The 18,775-nt window shown below is 47.1% G+C and overlaps 2 protein-coding genes across 6 annotated transcripts in view; one reads left to right on the top strand and one right to left on the bottom strand.

Annotated features, from left to right (window-relative positions):
* Window positions 1-121: 121 nt before the first annotated feature.
* Window positions 122-9,528, top strand: GRSF1 (G-rich RNA sequence binding factor 1). Its single transcript, XM_080409205.1, has 10 exons — window positions 122-326; window positions 610-754; window positions 1,639-1,794; window positions 2,151-2,291; window positions 3,783-3,912; window positions 6,462-6,619; window positions 6,769-6,893; window positions 7,573-7,708; window positions 7,937-8,020; window positions 9,388-9,528. The coding sequence occupies exons 1-9, from the start codon at window positions 150-152 to the stop codon at window positions 7,993-7,995; spliced, it is 1,227 nt and encodes a 408-aa protein (XP_080265331.1). The 5' UTR covers window positions 122-149; the 3' UTR covers window positions 7,996-8,020; window positions 9,388-9,528.
* Window positions 9,529-9,832: 304 nt separating this feature from the next.
* RUFY3 (RUN and FYVE domain containing 3) overlaps window positions 9,833-18,775 on the bottom strand; it is a 66,179-nt gene continuing 57,236 nt past the window's right edge. For 4 of the 5 annotated variants that reach the window (XM_080408826.1, XM_080408823.1, XM_080408824.1 and 1 more), the window contains 5 exons: window positions 17,960-18,062; window positions 16,060-16,139; window positions 14,715-14,742; window positions 13,708-13,782; window positions 9,833-12,371 (listed from right to left, as the gene is read on the bottom strand). In XM_080408826.1, the coding sequence (XP_080264952.1) occupies window positions 12,228-12,371; window positions 13,708-13,782; window positions 14,715-14,742; window positions 16,060-16,139; window positions 17,960-18,062 (430 nt within the window). In that variant the 3' untranslated portion in view covers window positions 9,833-12,227. Of the gene's footprint in view, window positions 12,372-13,707; window positions 13,783-14,714; window positions 14,743-16,059; window positions 16,140-17,959; window positions 18,063-18,775 lie in introns of those variants that run through there. The other variant, XR_013931600.1, reaches the window with a different exon arrangement.

Genomic DNA, 18,775 nt, shown 5'->3' with positions numbered 1-18,775 from the left:
AGGCAGCGGCCGCGGCCCGCAGGAGCGGCGAGTCTGCACGGCGGGGGGCGCAGCGGGGAGCGGGGCGCGCAGGGGGCGCTGCCGCGGCGGGGGCGCCACGCTCCGGCCGCGCCTCCTGCGAAGGGAGGCGGAGCCCCCGTCCGTCGCCCATGGCCGCCGCCGCGGCGCGCCGCGGGCTGCCCGCCCTGCTGCTGCTCGGCCGCCGGCCGCCCTGCCCGCGCCTGCCGGCCGCCCGCCGCCTGCTCACCGCCGCCGCCCCCGGGCCGGGGCTGGGCGCGCCGCGGGCTCCCGCCCCGCTCTGCGCCGCCGTCCGCAGCTACAGCCAGGTAGGGGCCTGCGGGGACGCGGCCTAAAATGGCGGCGGCGCGCGGCCGGGGGACGCCGAGGGAACCCCGCTGGCCGGGACCGAGCCGGGGGGCGCCATCGTTGCGCGGCCCCCGCCGCCGTGGGGACAGCCCCCCCTCGCCTCGCTGGGCCGGGGTCTGTCAGCGGGGCGGCGGGGCCCTGCCCTTGCCCTGCCCGCCGTGCGCCAGCCCCAGGACCCTGCCCGCGGTGCTGCGCCTCCGCGTGCTCACGGGGGGGTTTGTCCCTGTTTCTTTTTAATGACAGGTTACAGATTCACCGTCCCGTGAAGGTCACCTCTCAGACCGAGAGCCAGAGTCACCCAAGGAAGATAATGACGGCGTCTATCTCATCAGGGCACAAGGATTCCCTTTCTCCTGCACTGAAGAAGACGTGCTTACGTTTTTTGATAGTATGGGAGTTAATTTTCTGTGTTAACTGTTCGGGGTGGTGTTATTGAACCCAGTAGTGAATGGTTAGTTAACAGAACCAAACTTAAAAGATGGTTAACTAGAGAAAGATGAGGTTTATTCACCGTTTCCACATATAAACCGAATGATAACTTCCAGACTGCTGGACAATGACTAGAAACTCATCCTTACGGCTTTTTATATTCAGCTGAACAAGTCTTTCCCTTCTTAGTGAGCATCTCCACAGAAAAGGCAATCCAGTTCATAGTAGCTCATTTAAAGACCATTATGGCTGGCTTTATGTCCAGCCCTCCTCTTTTAAACAAACTGGAGTGGTTCACTAGTTTAAACTTCAGTATCACTTTCTGATCCTAATTAGTAGGCTTGTGCATACCTTTGCAAGGCTGACCCCTCCATACTGTAATATCACGATGCATTCTTCCAGAGGTCAGATCCAAGTTTTTGAATGGTTTAATAACCTGCTAAACTAAATTACATCAGTTTGAAGTCCTAGGGGAAAGGAACATAGAGCAGGCAGAGTATAGCTGTAAAGACTGAAAGGCTGTAGTATTTGTTCTTGATTGGAGATAACTCAGAAACAAGTAAGTTTACCAACAATATGACAATATATATTATCCATTTATACAGCTGCGGAAGGTCAGGGATGATCGGTTTCTTGTCTGCAATAAGCATTGTGTATTAAGCATCATGTATTAGTATTAAGGGTAGAAATAGGAATTTCCAGTCCTTTGTTTCAAGACAGTATTTTGCAGTGCTGAGGGGGAATCACTCTATGCAGAATATTCAGGTTTCATCTGCAGTCAGAGGACTCCCGTGTTTGATGTAGTTGTGTATGTTTCTGTATTGTGTGTTCCTTGATTTCTAGGCTGTAGAATTCGAAATGGTGAGAACGGCATACACTTCCTCTTAAACAGGGATGGGAGACGCAGGGGAGATGCCTTAATTGAGCTGGAGTCAAAAGCAGATGTCCAGAGAGCCTTGGAAAAGCACCTGAGGTATATGGGCCCGCGCTATGTGAAAGGTGGGTTTGAAACAGCAGAAGTCCTTTGGAAGAAAATTAAAAAGTGAATAAAACCTGCTTGAATAATAAAGCGGGCTGGTGTGATGGGGGCAGCACAGAGATTCAGGGTGTGGAACAGAGCGGCAAATTAAATTGGCCAACAAGACACCATAAAGCCAAATTTTCCTAGGCTGGACAGGGAAAGCTAAGTGGCTTACACCATGAGGGGTGTCATTACATGACCATAAGAGTTTGGGGTGGGTGAAGAAATACTATGGGGGAGGGAGGGAAGGGAGCTGCCATTGAAGAATGCCTGCAGAGTGCCGCCTTCCAAGTACCATGAGGGAAAATAAGTTTTGTGCCTGTGTTCCTTGCAGTCTTTGAAGTACATGATAGTGATGTAGAGGGCTTGCTACAAAGTCTGCGGGATGAGTCACAAGCCATAAATGATGGAGTTGTACTGCTCAGAGGCCTTCCCTTCAGCTCCACTGAGGACGATATTGCAGATTTTTTTGCAGGTAACTCAACCTAGTCTGTGCTCTTCAGTTACGAGAGTTATTTCTCCGTATTGATGCTTAGAAAGGCTGTTGTCCTTCAAGCAAGAAAAGCAAAAGCACATTCAGCCTTGAACACCTTAAACAGTATAAGGAGTTGCTGTCCCCCTGTAGGCAGAAGTATCTGAGGCTTTCTGAACAAGCCTTTGCCGGCAGTGTTTTCTTGCACCTTTGACTTTCTGCAGGTCTAACCTAGGATCGGTACTTGCAGCACTTTTCTAGGGGGCTAGCGGAAGGAAATAGAGTAGTCTTTCCAAGAAGAAAATTAACTATCCCAGCCAAAACCAGGACAGAGAGAAACCTAGATCCCATTATCTGCAATTGGATTGCTACCAGTGCATGATTTGGTGGAGTTAAGAGGCAAAAATGCCTGTACGATAGTTACAGTACAAGTGAATGCAGCATGGGTATTCTCAGCTATATAATCATGACAGATTACATATGCTACTTAAAAGTATTAAAAGCAGATTTTTTTTGTTTATCACTGGCTTGTTCATGGTTGTGAAAGTTAATTGCGCCAGTTCTCAGCTGAGCAGGTATTGCACAGTGGGTGTGTGCACACTTACCTCCCGTACTCAGTGCTAGAGTAATCAGGTGGTTCCTGCGTGCATTCATTAAGAAAGAAACCACCTAGGTTTTGCAAAATAAATTGACGTTTCCTTAGGTAAAGTTTTAAGTTGTAGATGAAACCAAAACCAGTTCTTCCGTGCAACTTCTTCCACGCCAGGTAGGCCTGCACACAGAGCCCTGCAGCGCTGAGGCTCATAATAACCACCATTGTGCCAAAAGACAAGGCCACTGATAGCAGATTTTTCAATTGATAACCAGTAGTTCAGTATGTTTGAAGGCATCTAGTAGCAGAATTATCACCATTAAATGACTAGAGCAGCTTGTGGAGTATTTCCATGTTTTCAGGAGCCTGGGGAGACCCTTTGAGAAAGTAACAAGGTGCAAAGAGGCATGCAAGAAAAAAAAGAAATGTAGTAGCCCAGCACAGTGTGTACTTTGTATCATGTCAGATACAGCTATTAACCAGATTACAGGCTCCCCGAGAAGATAGGATACAGCACAAAAGCTGAAGTTCAGTGAATTTGACCTTGGTTTTAAACAGGTGGGAAAAACTACTGTAATAACATGCAAAAATTTCAAGAATATTTGTGCTGTGGATCTCCTTGTTGTCTAGAACATGGATTCACTTACTATTTTTATAGTTACTAGAAGCCTCAAGTCAATTCATTATTGGCAGTTAAGCCTTCTGTTGAAAACTAACTGAAACAAAGCAAATCAATTGAAGTTTAAAACAAAAAAGATTTGTAGGCCAGCATGAGCAGTTGTTTCAGAACTATTTAACTGCCCAGTTGTCAAAAATCAGAAGAGTAAGGAAAAAAGATGTCTCTGAGCTATAGTGCAAGTTCCTGACAACATGAATGCCTTTTTCTCCCCACCCTTCCATAGGTTTGAAGATAACTGACATAGCTTTCGTCTACCGGGGAGAAAGAAAATCAGGAGAAGCTTTTGTGCAGTTTGCCACTCCTGAAATGGCAGCTAAAGCCCTGTTACGACACAGGGAATATATGGGAACTAGGTATGTACTTCACTGGGGCTCAGGAGGGTAGAGGAATGTAGCTTCTGACCAGGTCAATCATCTGATCTTGGGCTATACCGTACTTGCATTATTATTAAGGAAGCTTCTGCCTTTTTACCCTTAAAACCTAGAACTCAAGACTTCAGATTCAAATTTCAGTGGAAATCATAGCTAAGTCTTATACTGGGGTCAAACTGTTACGCTGCACCTTAAAACATTTATTTTTTAGCAGAGCCCTCTGAAATACTGTGTAACCCAGGTGTTAGGTCTTCGGGTGATGTTTTCTTTAGAACCCTGGCAGAACTGGAGAAAAGAAAAGGAAGCCTTTTGCAGGCTTCTGTGCGCTGCAGAGATGCCTTCAGCGATCACAACTTGGGGGAATTTGGAGCCTCTCAGAGAAAAGTCTCAGTTCTTTTTAAGTAATCCTGAAAGCCAGTGTTATCCTAACAAAAAGGGAGTGATAGCATTTGGGGCAGGGAACACTAGATAGACACTGCCTGCCCAATCACAGGTGCATGGAGATCCTGCACCTCCCACACACATTGACCCAACCAAGTTTCCCCCATGTTTCTTGGTGCTTTCCTGCAGTTTTGGCAACCCTCACCCTTCCCTTCTGCCCAGGGCCAGGCAGAGTCGGTGTCTCCACTTGGAGATTACCCTGCACACAGCACAGCTTACACTCACTTCTGGCTTGAATCTGTTCCCCACATTGACTGCTGGCCAACAGCATACAATCACCTTTGTCTTTGGTGACCACATCTACCTGGGCTGTCCTCTTCCCTCAGGAATCCACGTTGCTAAATTTTCTTCTAGAGCACAGAGCCCTGTGCCACTCTCACAAGAGCCTCTCTTTTCTCAAGCAGAAACGTAACCACTTTCTCCCCAGAATCACAGAATCATTTAGGTTGGAGAAGACCTTTAGGGTGATTTGAGTCCAGTCATTAACATAAATGCTGCCAAGTCCACCACTAAACCATACCCCTAAACACCACATCTTCTAAAAACCTCAGAGCTACAGTCAGGGAAAAAAGAAAACAAACTATTGCCTTTACCCTGTTGAGCTTTTTCATTTTTCCTTAATAATCCACCAAGGTCTCTTTCAGAAATTCAGAAAGGTAACAAAAGACTTCTCCAGACCTCATCAGTTCTCCCATACATACTTCATTTTATTTTTTTTTTTTTCTTTTTTTCCTGTTCCTGGTCTGCAGTTCCCTGGGCTTGTTGTTCCCCCCTTCCCGGCCAATGTTAAAAACAAACAGCAGCTCTGTAGGTGTGCCCAATAATTGAATTAACTAACATGCTTCCCTGCCCTCCAGTAGAGATTAATTATCAGCCTGCCATTAATTTTTCCTTTCTCATGATGCAACAACAGCTGATCTGACTCACCTGCCCAACTTCATACACCTGGTTCTGTGTGATTAGCCAGGAAATGGAGTGGTTTCCAAAACTGCTGTCACCTTGCTCTCATGCACTCTTCCTGGGCTGTCAGTTTTCTCCACAAATGGCCTTAAGCTGTGCACAGTACTGAGCTGGGGCTCACGGGGGCTGAGCTGTAAGCTCTCAGCCTGTTTGTGGCGTTACTTTCCTTACTCTGGCTGCTCTCTTCAGGAAGCGAGGAAAGCCTCCTCACTTGGATGCCCATATTCTCTTCATCCCGTTACTCCTTCAGTGCTGTGGAAATGGCCTGATTTAACATTGCTAGTTAAATTTGTGTGAGGCCCAGCTGGTACTGCTGCGAGCTCCGAAAGATGAGCACAGACAGCTCTGAGTTAAGGTGCTCTGGGGCAGGTAGCAAGAAACAAGGCAGCATAATTTTATGCTTTGACTAAACCTGTAAATAAGGGTTTGTGGTAGTTTTTTTCTTTCTGTGCTGTAAATGGGATCTTGCTAGAGCCTCTTAATGTTGCATTAAATATCGGTGTATTACGCCCCTGTTACGTTTTATCCCATCACTTTCATAGCCATACATAAAATCTTACAGCTGCACCGAAGTATTTAATATGTCCCTGTGCATCTTCTAGGTCTGGCTGTTTCAGTAATCTGTTTTGGGCTTGGGTGTGTGGGTTTTGGTTAGTTTTTTTTAATTTGGGGTTTGTAGAAATTGGAAAGTGCAAGCTGCAGAGGTGCAGTGAGGGGAAAACAGCCTTACATACAGCGCTGCTCAAAAGGAGAGGAGTCATTTGTTAGGGGAAGGACACCTGTATTTCTGTGACAAACCAGAATTTTGGCTTGTGGGCGACTGGTATTATTTCTGCAAGAACTTTGTATAAGGCTGTAAACTAAAGATGTTGTCCAGAGCAGACTGGTAATCTGTCTCCCAATATGTGGGTTTGTCAGTGCAAGTTGAAAACGCCTTCCATAAGCATAAGCATGCAGTTAAATGAATTCATTCTTCAGAACCATGGCTTGCTGAACCATGGCTGAACCCCACCCACCCAGTACCTGAGCAGACCAGAGACAGGAGAATGTCCTCAAGGTACCGTCTCAAACCCTTGAGTTCTTTGTGGAGGTGCAAGATGTGCCATGTAATCTTTTCCTTTGAATTCTAGATACATAGAAGTGTATGTCAGTAGAAAGCATCAAATGCAGAGGCATGTGCCTTACGACAGGCAGACTGTGACCTACCCCAGAGTAAAAGAACATGAGTCTGTTTCTGAAGAAAGAGGATTGAGCGACATGGGAAGATCTGATGCTGAAAAAGAAAATGGTGAGTCCCTCCCTGTCAGGCATGTTCTTTAAGGCCCCTTCATTTTACCCCGATTGTCTGCTGTGAGCATGACCCCGCGTGTCTATGGCTTTCACATGGGGGAGGTGATAATTGCAAGCATTAATGACATTTTTTCCTGTATTCCACAGAAATGTGCAGGGAAGGAACGGAAAGCTCTGGGCGTGTTGTAGAAGCTGGGAATATCTCATCACCTCTGCACTTTGTCCACATGAGGGGCTTTCCTACCCAAGCTAGTGCCCAGGACATAGTGAACGTGAGTAACAGTAAAACTGAATGAAATCTGGCTGTCATTACCAATTCAAACCCTTGGTTAATTGTTACAGATTAAGTGACTTCAATTTTTAATTTATCTGTGTCTGTGCTAGTCCTTGGTGCTTGAGAAACTTGAGCTTGCTGCGGGCTACAGGCTGCCCTGGGTAGCTGTGGCCTCCTGGGCACAGCAGTGATACAGTTGCTGCTGTAAATAAGAATCAGTTAAAGCTTGCTGGGCTGTCTTAGTATCTGTTGCTTCGAATTGTGCAGCCGTTTATAAGCCTGGCTAGATTTCACAGCTGAATGTACAAAAATGTGTTTCAGAATCTTTTAAATAAAATTTTACTTCATGTTAATAGCATAGAGCATCACAGAACAAATGTACCTGCATTTAATGACTTCGATATGTACAGAACACATGTACTGTGTGAGGATTTCTGTTCCTGTCAGGAATTACCAGGGGCTTACACAGGGTGGGAGGCTGCGCACAGTGGGACAGGTGACTTGGGTGGGCCTCACTTCACCCAGGCAGAGAAGGGGGACCTTCTGCTACTCAAGAGCTCTGACTCCCCCATAGTTGGACAGGCTTTAAGAGTAAAAATAAGTTTCTTGGTTAATAGGGTGCGTTACTGTCGTGTTGTTTCTTTCTTGCCAAACTCTCTTGTTTTCCTCCTTTTCAGTTCTTTGCTCCACTGAAGCCCACGAGGATCATGGTTGAATACAACTCCAGTGGAGATGCCACAGGAAAAGCAGATGTGCATTTTGAGAGCCATGAGGATGCAGCTGCTGCCATGGCTAAGGAGGGGTCACAGCTGCGTAAGTAAAACCACAGATCCTCAGGTGGTTTGGCACAGCATGTCAAGCTACTGTTAACACTCTGTGCGAAAGGATCACATTAAACATAGATTTCCAAATTACCCTATAAGGTGACATTGGCTTTGCAAAAAAAGAAAAAGAAAATAAAAAGAAGAAAAAAAAAAAAAAAGAAAATGGAACACATACAGATCACTAAACATAGACTGCCTCTCTCAAATTGTTCCCCAGAGTGCAGTGCCATTGAATTATTCCTGAATAAACATCCAGAGGCAAAGGAAGACTGCTAGCAACAGTGGCACGAGCTCAGATTTGGTAAGTGCATCTTTATTACTTTGTTGATCTTGTTCCTATTTTAGTAGTGTGTGCCTCAGGCTTACTATGTCCGACACTTTGGATTTCAGCGACCTTAAAGGCTAAAATTAAGAGTGGCTGAAGGGCATCACCACAGCTAACCTGAGGTCAGGCATCGAGCCCGGACCCTCCAGCCTGCAAATCCGGATTCCACAGGGTAGCAAGGCCTGTGGTGATGGGGCAGCGGCTCCATTCCGAGGTTACAGCCCCAGCAGGCAGAGGTTCTGCTGTGCTCTGATGCTGCCCAGCTACACTGTAGCTTGCTCTCTCACAGCTGAGGCCTGCTGCAGTGTGCGTGACAGCTTTCTTTTTTGCTTTCCCTTCTTCCTTTAAAACTCTGCTAAGTGTGATTGATTAAAGGTCTGATGAGGTTGTATTCCCTGGCACAGAAGAGGAAATGTGGCTAAGCATTTCCCAGGGCTGTGGATTAACAGCAATTGGTCTTTAGGCTGGGGGCAGGGGGAATGTTACTTACAATTACAGACAATGGAGTTTGACAAGTAACATGTTGGGAGTTGTTTCTCCCTTTTTTAATTCATCCCCTTTCAGAAGTGGCCCGGTAGGGTACCTAAGCACAGTAGGCAGCCTGTTTTCAATGCAAACATTGGAAACCATGTTTTTCACAGCGTTAACCTCGGGGTGGGGGGGCAGCTGTCCTATAGTGGGACAGTTTTTTCTTTTTTTTGTTGCACAGAAACTGTCTCTCTCTCCTGGCAGTTTACAAGAGAAAAACGTGGGTGTAGGCAGGAGGGAGGTGGCCCTGCTGCAGAGGCGGGCACAGTGTGGCAGGGCTGGTGTTGCTGCTGAAACAGCATCTGAAAACACCAGCCAGCCCTCCCTGCTGCAGGATGGTTTCCCAGGTCTGCACCGTAGGGCAGAACGTTTGTACCATGAAAGACATTTCCTGTGACCTTTATAGAAGGCCCCGACCAACTTGTTATACTTCCATGAATTCCCTTGGGAGTGTTGCGGGGTGATGGTTGCCGCTCCCCCAGGGGCCTGGTCCCCATAGCTGCCGCCGGGAGGACAGGCACCCCCAGTGCCCCACAGCCCACCCAGCCTCCCTGCCGCCTCGTGCGGGGACATCCACCACAGTCACTGGCCCCGGTAGAATTAACCACCCCCCACGCCGTGCACACATCCTGCAGCCCCCCGTGAAAACATCTTGTAGCTGTTTGTATCATCTTACCTTTTTTTCTGAGATCTTTTAGTATGGCCAAATTCTACTGTTTTATTATAGGAGACAATAATTTGGAATAAAATGCAGGGAAGAAAGGAAAGCAGTAGGCTGCAGCGAGGTAGTCATTTGTCTTTTTCCTCTTTTCTAGGCCAAAGCGAACACATTCCGTGGGTACGAGCGTAAAGATCAAGTACAACCGCCACTGCTCGGTAACAAGGATTACCTGTATAAAACCTAGTTCAGTGTTGTGTAAAAGCATGTAATAAATTGCATTGACATACTGTGGAAAGGTTGTTGCAAAAGTAGAAGCAGCGGTAAAGGAGGAATGGCAGACGCTGCAGGATGGAGCAGTTCTAGCCTCCAGCTGCATAACTATGTACAGATCATTAATAAAAAAAAAATGTCTTTGCCATTAACAAAACTAGAGTGATTTAAGGTCGTCATACGCAGAAGTCAGCAGAGGTGCTGTGTAGTGTAGCCAACTGCTCATCGCTCCTGCCGCGCTTCTCTCCATCAGCATAAGCATCTGTCAGCCGTCACCCGCTTTGCCAAAGCAGAATGGGATGAACAGACCACTCGGGATAGACATGGGATACAGGTGATCAAGTTTTTATTACTGTGTGGAACAAAATTAACAGCAGAAAAACAGCCCTCCACTCCCCCTAGTCCAAACATTCAGGTGTCAGCCTACGCTCCAGCATTACAAGTGGTACCTGAACAAATGTGCCTTGAACATCTGCAGCGTCACAAGCGTAAAACATCCAGTACTTGGAGGCAGAGATATTTGCTGGAGTCTGAGATGCCAGGAAAGAGGCGAGCACTGACACAGCTGGCAGCGAGCACAGTCTCACTCTGACCTTGCCAGATGCCATCGTAGTCACCAGCCCTGTATTCTGAAGGGTTTTCTGCCAGTTCCCTGCTCCTTTGTGACAATCTCACATGATTTCAGAGGAGCTGCTGAGAGCTGTCCTGCTCTGCACACCAGCAACAGTCCCAGCCCTCACTCGGAGCAAGCAGAGCAGCAGCTGTTCCTGCTGGGACAGCTGGAAGCTGGATACAGGTCACAAGCTGTCGCTTCAGAGCTGCAAAATGCTGGGTGTGCCAGCGTTAAAATCCTTTACAGTAAGGGCCTGGTTTCCAGTTTACTCCTCTAACATGGAAGTTGCTTGGGTCTCACTTGCTTCTTGGTGCATGAGTCACACTGGTCTTGGATGGAGGAACCTGAAATCCCGTAGCTGTGTACAGTACGTACACAAAAAGATTTCCACTAAATTCTGTGTCTTCTCCGTTCATCTCTGGTGTCTCACCCCGTCAAAGCAGTGTGCCCATACTTGAATTCTAGGCTTTTTGTACTTCAACACTGTTTACAGCCACTAATCTACTTTAAGGGATAGCAGCAAGGAAATGTCACTACCACAAGGGGGAAAAAAACCCAACAAACAAACCACAGAAAAACTACTTAAAGTTGCTCCCCCTGCGAAGTGCTCTGGCTCTGAAGGGTACCAAGGGGAGTTGGAGAACTTGGGTGGCTGAACACACCAATGCCTACAGGGAACTAGAAAAATAATTCCTGGTACAAACTAGCACCAACCACGTAAATAAGCTCAGCTCTGACACGCTTTTTAATGCGGTTCCAGACAGTCTAACGAACAGAAAATCCCCCTCCGGGGCATGAAACCACTAACCCCTAATCAAATCTGTACAAAACCAAATGCATTTGTCACATGTAAATACATCTGTTTTCTATGGGCTACAGAACATTCTGTGGTCTTCAAGACTGAAGTAGGCTTCCAGTATAAGACGGACCAAACACAACTTTGACATGCTAGGTGCTTCGTGAGGAACCACCACCGCTTTTTGGAGCGACATAAAATTCCTTGAGGTAATAGCAACAAAGAATGATGTAGCACAAAGTCCGAAACCTCTTTAAACTGTGTTTCAAATTAGAATTTCTACCAGGTGAGAAACACTCCGATTTCATCTCCCCTTCATTCTGAGCTAATAAAAGTGAAACACCTGTTTTATGACTTTTTCACATGCACACGGAGGAAGAGGCAGATCAAAGTGGCTCTAAACCTTTGGTGTCATGATGACAACTGGGTATCTAAATACTTGGGGATCCAATTCTTCCAGCTGCCGCACCAAGAGCAGAAGGTACAGCTGCACCCTCAGCTCTGGCCACCCTTGCGTAATCATGAAGTCACAGTGAGGGTCTCCAAGAGGAAGGTCAGAGATGCCATAAGGCACTTCCGTGCCAGATCAGTGCAGGTCATCAGTTCTCGCATCATGCACACCTCAAAAACACCTACACCCCCCACCCCCTAAAATACAGAAGGAGAACTTTCACAGCTTTGTATGATTTTTCCATACTGATTTGCATAGCAAGCCCTTGGCCAGAGGGCTGTGCCAAAGAAATGAAGCTAGAAAGTGTTCATGGGCATCTTACCTGGCCTCCTTACCCCTGGCACTGATGTAGCACAGTTGAGCCAGATTGTCAAAGGCAACGGGAAAGGCGAAATTCCAAGTGCAGCCAGACATGAGGATCAAACCCGCTCCTCTTCTGCGTTCAGTGAGCCTTGGCTTAGCAGCAGCACTTCCACAGCACACGCCTGAACACCAGCATTGCCCGACTCACAGGCACAGACACAGGTGCACACACACACACACACACACAGAGCTCTCTTTTGGGGGGCAGGGGCTCTCTGCTCTCGCTGCGCCCTGAGGCTGCTCGGGCACACCCTGGGGCTGCTCCACATGACATCCCCCAGGCGGTTCTCCCCAGCACTGGCTGAGGTCTGGGAGCAGGCAGGTTGCTGGACAGGGAAGGCTCAGGCTGTTATTTAGTCACAAGAGACTGTGAACGCCACAAAGCTGCTTCCCCTCCGCCCTCCAAAGAATGCAGGTGAGCGTCGTGTCTTCACATTCCCCCTGAACAACCCCAGAAACCAACGTCATCGTGTTTTGTCACGTCTCTCTGCAGCCTGTCCCCTACAAGGGACTGCTGGAATACTGCTGGATGAGCCGCTTGTGACAGGGATTGCAGACGCGCTCGGGGTTAATGCTAGACGGGAGGGGCAGCTCATTCACTGAACAGGCTTCACAGAAGGTGCCACCGCAGTTCTTGCAGATATTCTGTAATGCAGGAAGAGGACAGAGGAGATGTTCAAGGCACAAGCAACGCGCAGAAACTTAACGTTTTCTCTCGCTAACATCCTGTGTTTTCTCTCATTAACATTCAGTCAACCCAAATCCTCTGCTGAGCTAGAGAGAAACATGCCAAAACTCCACCCTGCCCCCTCCGAAGCCCCTGCGTTCGCTCCTGTGCTCAGGACCAGTTTGCAGCAAAGCTCCTTAGGCCCAATCAGAGTAGGTGAAGGCTCATGGTAAAGCAGGTCAGAGTTACCAACAGCAAACCATTCAAGTTTTAATTGATGAGGTCTACTAGAGCATTTAGTCACAAGAGGTGCTGTATATTTTATAGTCATATAAATACACCAGAATAAATCTTGTCTGATATGCGTATTTACATTTGCACGTGCATTTGGAAATGTATCGAAGTCTGACATCAAGCTGTTAGCGTTTGCTTTGAACTCAATGTGTTTTCTCAAGATAAACACAAGGGAATAGGAAAGATTAAAAATCCTACAGTTCCCACGTGTGTAACAGGAGAGGTTCATGGTGTGACTGGGGGGGTGGGGGAGCAATCAGGGCCCCCCCCTCACTGACTGCTCTAAGCATCACGGCACTGCAGCGCCAGGGAGGAGAGGGCTGGCTTCCGACCACATCAAGGAACGCCGTCTGCGCAGGTGCTGCAGAGCAGGCTGGCCTGGGAGCAGCTCTTCACCCTGGCAAAAACCACTCGAGGCCAGAGCTGTGTCCGTGCCGGGCAGAACTGCAAACACAATCCAGCGCTGCCTTCCAGCGCCACCCCCCCAAACTACTTGCAGCAGTGTGACCAGGACACGGGCTGCACTGACAGCAGCTCTGTCAGCACCCTGGCTTGTCTCCTTGCAAACTGCTCCTCAGCGCCAGTGGAGGAGAGCACCTGGATAAAGGCAGCACTCCCGCTGAGCACCCTTGCTGATAACTCTTGTAATCCCTCTAGATTCAGACTGTAAAGCAGTGAGGAAAGCCAGAAGGGCTTAACCACAAAAAAAAAAAAAAAAAAAAAAAAAAAAAAGAGAGAGAAAAAGGTAAGGTGGCTCAAGTGGAGAAATAACAAACACTAACACCTCCTAGTCTCACTTCTGATCGACTCCAGAAAAAAACCCACTTAGCTAAAAAGGGAAGAAGCCACTAAGGGGAAGGAAAACCAAACTGCTGAACACAGAGGAGAGCGGGGGACCCTTGAGTGACCACTGTCATTGTCCCAAGTCACCCATAGGAAATCTGTGCTATTTGAAAATGAAAATCAGAGGAAACGCACATTATTCAGATGACAGATGGCAATACAAGTCCTCGGAGTTACCTTTTTTTTGCTCCGGCTGCTTTCTTCCTGGCAGAGCTGGCAGATCTCGGCGTTTTCAGGTCCTGACAGCTGCTCCTAAACCCCAAGTAAAAACCAAGGCATTCTGCTTTACACAGCACCTCCATTAGAGCTCTGCAGCTAATCGACATTCTTACAAAAGGGCGAAAGATTTCACATCCTTGTGTTTTTAAACCTCTCTCTATTCACAGCACACCCCGCAGCCACGCAGAACCACCGTGCACTTGCAGGATGATCTGCAGTTGTTGCACTGGCTACGGTGCAGGGCAGAGAGGGAAGCACAGCACGGCTGCCTGAACGAAGGACCACGCAGCTCAATTTTCAGGCTGAGATCAAGGCCGCCGTCCCAGCAACAACGCGGGAACTAAACATCTTTTTCACTGTGAAGAAGAGCTGGTGGATGCAGAAATTCTCAGTAGACAGCGCACAAAGCGAGTGTTGCAGCATCCCCTTCACAGCCAGGGGTCTGTCCCGGCTTTGCCAGGCACTCAAGGGAGAAAGGCCGGATTTGGGTCAATTTGAGATACATGAAAACACCAAACCAACCGACCAAAACACCCCCCTCCCTCCAGCCTACAGAGCAACTGGCAAAAGTGTAGCCCAGACCAAGGAGGTTAAACACCGCCGTTTTCACAAACAGCAAATTACATCATGCTTTCATTGTTCTTTCCAGACCACCAACCCAGGAAAAGCACAGGGCAAAGGAACAGTAAAAGGGGATAATATTAGTTTAAAAACCCAACACGGTTGTGCTGAAGTGGCAAAATGAACTCACGGAGGTGCAGTGCTGCCAATGAAAAGCCTTTCTAATGAGATAAGCAGCGGTTTCCCCATTAGGGAATGATTGCAGCTACTGATTCTACAGCCAAATCCTCACCAAGGCAAAACACATCAGGATATGTGGGCAGGGAATATGCTGCAGCAACCCAGGAGCTCCCTCCATACCCCCTGCCCTTCAGTATTTCAACGCCAAAGAAAGAATCACCAACCTGCTCCTCCTGCGTGCTGCTCAGTAACCTACAAGAGAAGGACACCGTCACTTGGAGCTGGTGCTTCAGTCACCACGTCATTTAAGAAAAAGATCTGGACTATCAAAAAATTCCTTCATCCTGTTTTTAAAACCCTACCCAGACAGATTTTTGGGTTTGCTTCTTCAAAACCACGCTCCAAGCCTGCCTGCACAAGAGGCGAGGCGTGCAGAGGCTCTGTCAAGCAGCGAAGCCAACAGGCACCGTGTGACTGGTGCTGCAGACGTACAGCGCTCCTGGCCCAGGGGAACAGCAGGAGCAAAACTTGCAAGATGCCTTCAGAAGAGCAAAGGAAAGGGAGCATGAGCATTGAAAAGGCTGCTTAGATGGTACAAATGCAGTTTAAAACTGGCTTTGAACTTATTACTGCAAAACAGCTGATCCCCTACAACTGATCCGGCAAACAGGCCGCGGTAACACATTTTGAGGCTTTCCAGATAAATCAGCAGCCTGACGCCCATATTGCTTAAACACTCAAGGTGAAAGGGGGTAAAAAGGCCTGGAAGTTTTTAAATATCTGATAAAACAGATTTGAATTGAGTCTATGCTATTTTTAAGGCAATACTTTTCTGATTAACTTGGCATTCAGTGCACCGTGTCAGAGCATGGTGTTTTTTCATTGACATTCAGAATACTTCAAATAGTCTCTGACCAAAGTCCTCATTACAGAGCTGTTTCCCGTGGCATTTTAAAGCACCTTTTTGCATGTAAAACCAGATCTGAAACTTAGCTTTCAAATACTAAACAACCCTGCAACAAGAATCCTCCTCTGTAATATTCAGCTTAGAAACATGCTCCCTGAACTACATTTTTATACAACCATCTTCCTGAAATATTATTTCAAGTTTTCTTTCCCCAACAGCTTCTGTTCTTGCCTAGAAGCCATTGTTCATCAGCTACAAATGCCATGGATCCACCAACCCTTCTCCTTTCCCTCACCAACAAAGGTATCTTCTTCAGACACGAGTACCAAAGGTCCAGATCTCTGCAGCATTTGGTTTACGAAGGTTCATTAAGTGAGAAAAATCAGTGAACAGCAGATTTATACAGAAATAAATTCAAAGGGAAATGGGAGAGAGACAGAGCTTTTCAGATCCAGAGATGCTGGTGACAAGCAGTGGAACCTCCTTCTTCGAGACACACGAAAAAGCAGCAGGGAGACCTCAATGAAGGGCAGGAGCTTGAAAATCTTTTTTAGAAAGGGAAGTTGTGCTACAGAAACCTCCCAGCAGCAGAAGGTGTTAGACAAGGGAAGCAGGACTTAGAAAAGGAGAAGGCAAAAACCATGATTTCTTTTCTTCCGTACTTGTGTGGCAGGACACTGTTCTCCTCTCTTAGTGGCTGTTTCAGTTTAGCATTTTCTTCCTGGATTCTGAGCTTCCCATCCTGTCAAAAGGAAACATTTATCCATCAGCTGACCTACATAAAGCCTCCAGTTTCACCCCTGCCACACTGCAAAGGGAGGCTTTATGTGGCTATTTTGTGCATGCTGATCTGCCCCTCCTTGGCACAGCGGTGTATTGGGACATGTGACAGCATACACACACCAATCTGCCCTAGGAACAGCTCTACACGCTTCCCTTCTGCTGCGAACAAAAAATTGACTTCACATTTTAGAGAGGGACTCTTAAATGCACCCAACGACCTCCCCTTTTACTAAGAGGCTGAAGAAACTTCACAGTCACCACTGTTTTAACAGCAGGGTTTGAAAAGGTAGATGGGCTGAATAGGCTTTTTAAAGACTGATCAGCGAGATAAATCCTCTCAGGCAGGAAAGGAAATCAATCCTCCCCTCCTCCCCAGCCAAGACCTCGGTCACAGCCTGCGCCACGCACGTAACGCAACTGTCAAAACCCTGCCTCCCACCTGCAAGTGGTAAGTGCTGGCAGAATCACCCACGCAAGCACTGCTCTTAACTTGTGACTACAACCTCAGTGGATCTCTTCCATTTCTCCAAACCACCACTGGATCAAGCATCACCTACAGGTTTTGTGGCAGATGAGAAGTCCATTCTGAAGCCGCTTTTTTTTTTTTTTTTTTTTTGCACGTTTTGCCCATGTGCTCCTTGTGGGAGCACCCTACTCGTGGCACAGCGTTCACCTACGGAGCAAAGGAGGATAACCCCACGCAGTAACCTGGTCTCAAAGCCAAGCTAAGCAGCGATGAAAAACAGCTATTCTGCCTTCGAGAGGGCTAACCAGCTTAGCGATCAGATTAGCCGGTTTGGGCATTCCTTGTTTTTGTTTTTAAAGGCTAACTGCAGTGCACTTCCCCAATTCCTTCTACTCTGTTATAGCTCTTCTGCCACAAGCAAACATGACTTTTTGATAAACGACTTATGATGCGTAAATGACTTCACGGATATCATGGGTAATATTGGTTTAAGAAAAAAAAAGAGGAAAAAAAAAAAAAAAAAGAGAAAACTGAATCGTTCAAGCAGCCCTGGGCATCCCAGTGAAGGCAACTCCCAAGCACAGCAGCACATGTCAGAATCCCTGAAACAACCTCTACTACTTCACAGTTCTCATACTTGCAAGTTTTGCTCTCCAAAACAACTGTTTTACTGTCAATTCCCAGCAAAAGAGCCTGTTTCACTTTACAGAAAAAGCTGCAGAGCAGGTTTTCACTTTCAAAGGCAAATGTACTGCTAAAAAGGGAGTTTCACTTGGGGGCTATGAGTTTTATTCTCAAGATGAACACCGTGCTTTGCTTTAAAAAACATTGAATTCTCTAATACGCAGCACTAGAACACCACCAAAAGATATTTGTGATGCCCTCAAGAGAGAATTTTCTCTTCAGGTTTTACTATTTACCCTCTTTCAGCAGAATTTCCCTTATTATGATGCAGAAAAAAAACCCAAGCAAGCTGGCTTTTCATAAGATGTAACACGTACAGCATCTCTGCTGTATTACACGTGGTTTTATTTAACTAGTGAAGGAAAACTGCAATCACTGTCAAGATTTTGTCAGGTACCCAGCCTGTAAGAGGAAACCAGTGTTCCGGGATGAAGTGTAATGCCTGCAGTATTTTGTGAGGCTCACTCAATAAGCTGCCTATTTAGTGTGTGTAAAAAAAGTGTTTCAAAGCTCCTTTGGCTGTGGCATGTTAACAATATAGATTTTATTGCCTAATAAAGCTCAGGAAAAGCAAACAAGCAAAATGAAACTATACTTCAAAGACAAGCCAAGAATAAAAGTCCTATTACCTGTCTCAGCCAATTCTTTGTGCCTTTTTTGTTGTCTTGGCTGCGTTGGTGACTGTGTGACCATCTGTCTCTTTCCCGCTTCAGTTCTAGTTCAAGATGGCTCCTAGAATATCGAGATGGAACGGGGATATAGGCTTTGGTTTTGTAACACATGGCATCGACAGCTAATGAACTATTTAACCCTCTCTTTACACTAAAGCAACTGAACCCCAACTCAAGAGCTGAAAACTGACTCTTGGGATAAAAAGTTGTCTTGCAGCGTGTTAAACCGTAATATGGCAGAATGGAAAAGCTACAAGTTCTTCATCTAGTTCTAGCACAATTTTGTGGGAAATAAACCTGTTGGCTATGTCTGAAAGTCCTTAAAAATACTCAGTTATTCATCTGTTACAGAGCTGTTGATCAGCACCCTGCTCAGAAAGACATTCTTTAACACATCGGCTGTGGGACAGGCTCTGACACCAAAGCCTAGACCCTTTCCCAAAGCCATCCCCACAGGGTGGATGGCTGTTCCTCCCCGAGAGCTGTGGCAATGCTTCTGCCACCTCACCTGAAAGCGGGGCTTGGTGCTCGCGGTGCAAGCGAGGGCTCAGGCTGAGGGCTCCTCACCGGGAGTACTCTGCAGCCTGCTCTGCTACTGATGTTGCTTGAGCCACAGTGTATAAGCAGGTCAGTACGCGGGCTTGAATAGGAGAGGCGAGCCCGGCGGGCTGAACACAGGATGCACACGCTGTTCTACGGCCTGCCATCAACTCCCTGGTCTAGCCTAACCTGCCACGAAGGGATGACGCATGCTCTTTCAAGACCGCTAGGCCG

Source organism: Falco punctatus (genome assembly GCF_963210335.1).
Source record: "Falco punctatus genome assembly, chromosome: 1".
In the NCBI taxonomy this organism is placed as follows: Eukaryota; Metazoa; Chordata; class Aves; order Falconiformes; family Falconidae; genus Falco; species Falco punctatus.
The sequence above is the reverse complement of the archived record's forward strand: the minus strand, read 5'-3'. Positions and strand labels throughout refer to the sequence as shown.

Bases quoted from the DNA above. Each gene is read 5' to 3' on its own strand.
- GRSF1 (XM_080409205.1), top strand. From the start codon at position 150: ATGGCCGCCGCCGCGGCGCGCCGCGGGCTGCCCGCCCTGCTGCTGCTC. The intron at 327-609 runs GTAGGGGCCTGC...TTTTAATGACAG, and splicing joins CCGTCCGCAGCTACAGCCAG to GTTACAGATTCACCGTCCCG. The intron at 755-1,638 runs GTATGGGAGTTA...CTTGATTTCTAG, and splicing joins CGTGCTTACGTTTTTTGATA to GCTGTAGAATTCGAAATGGT.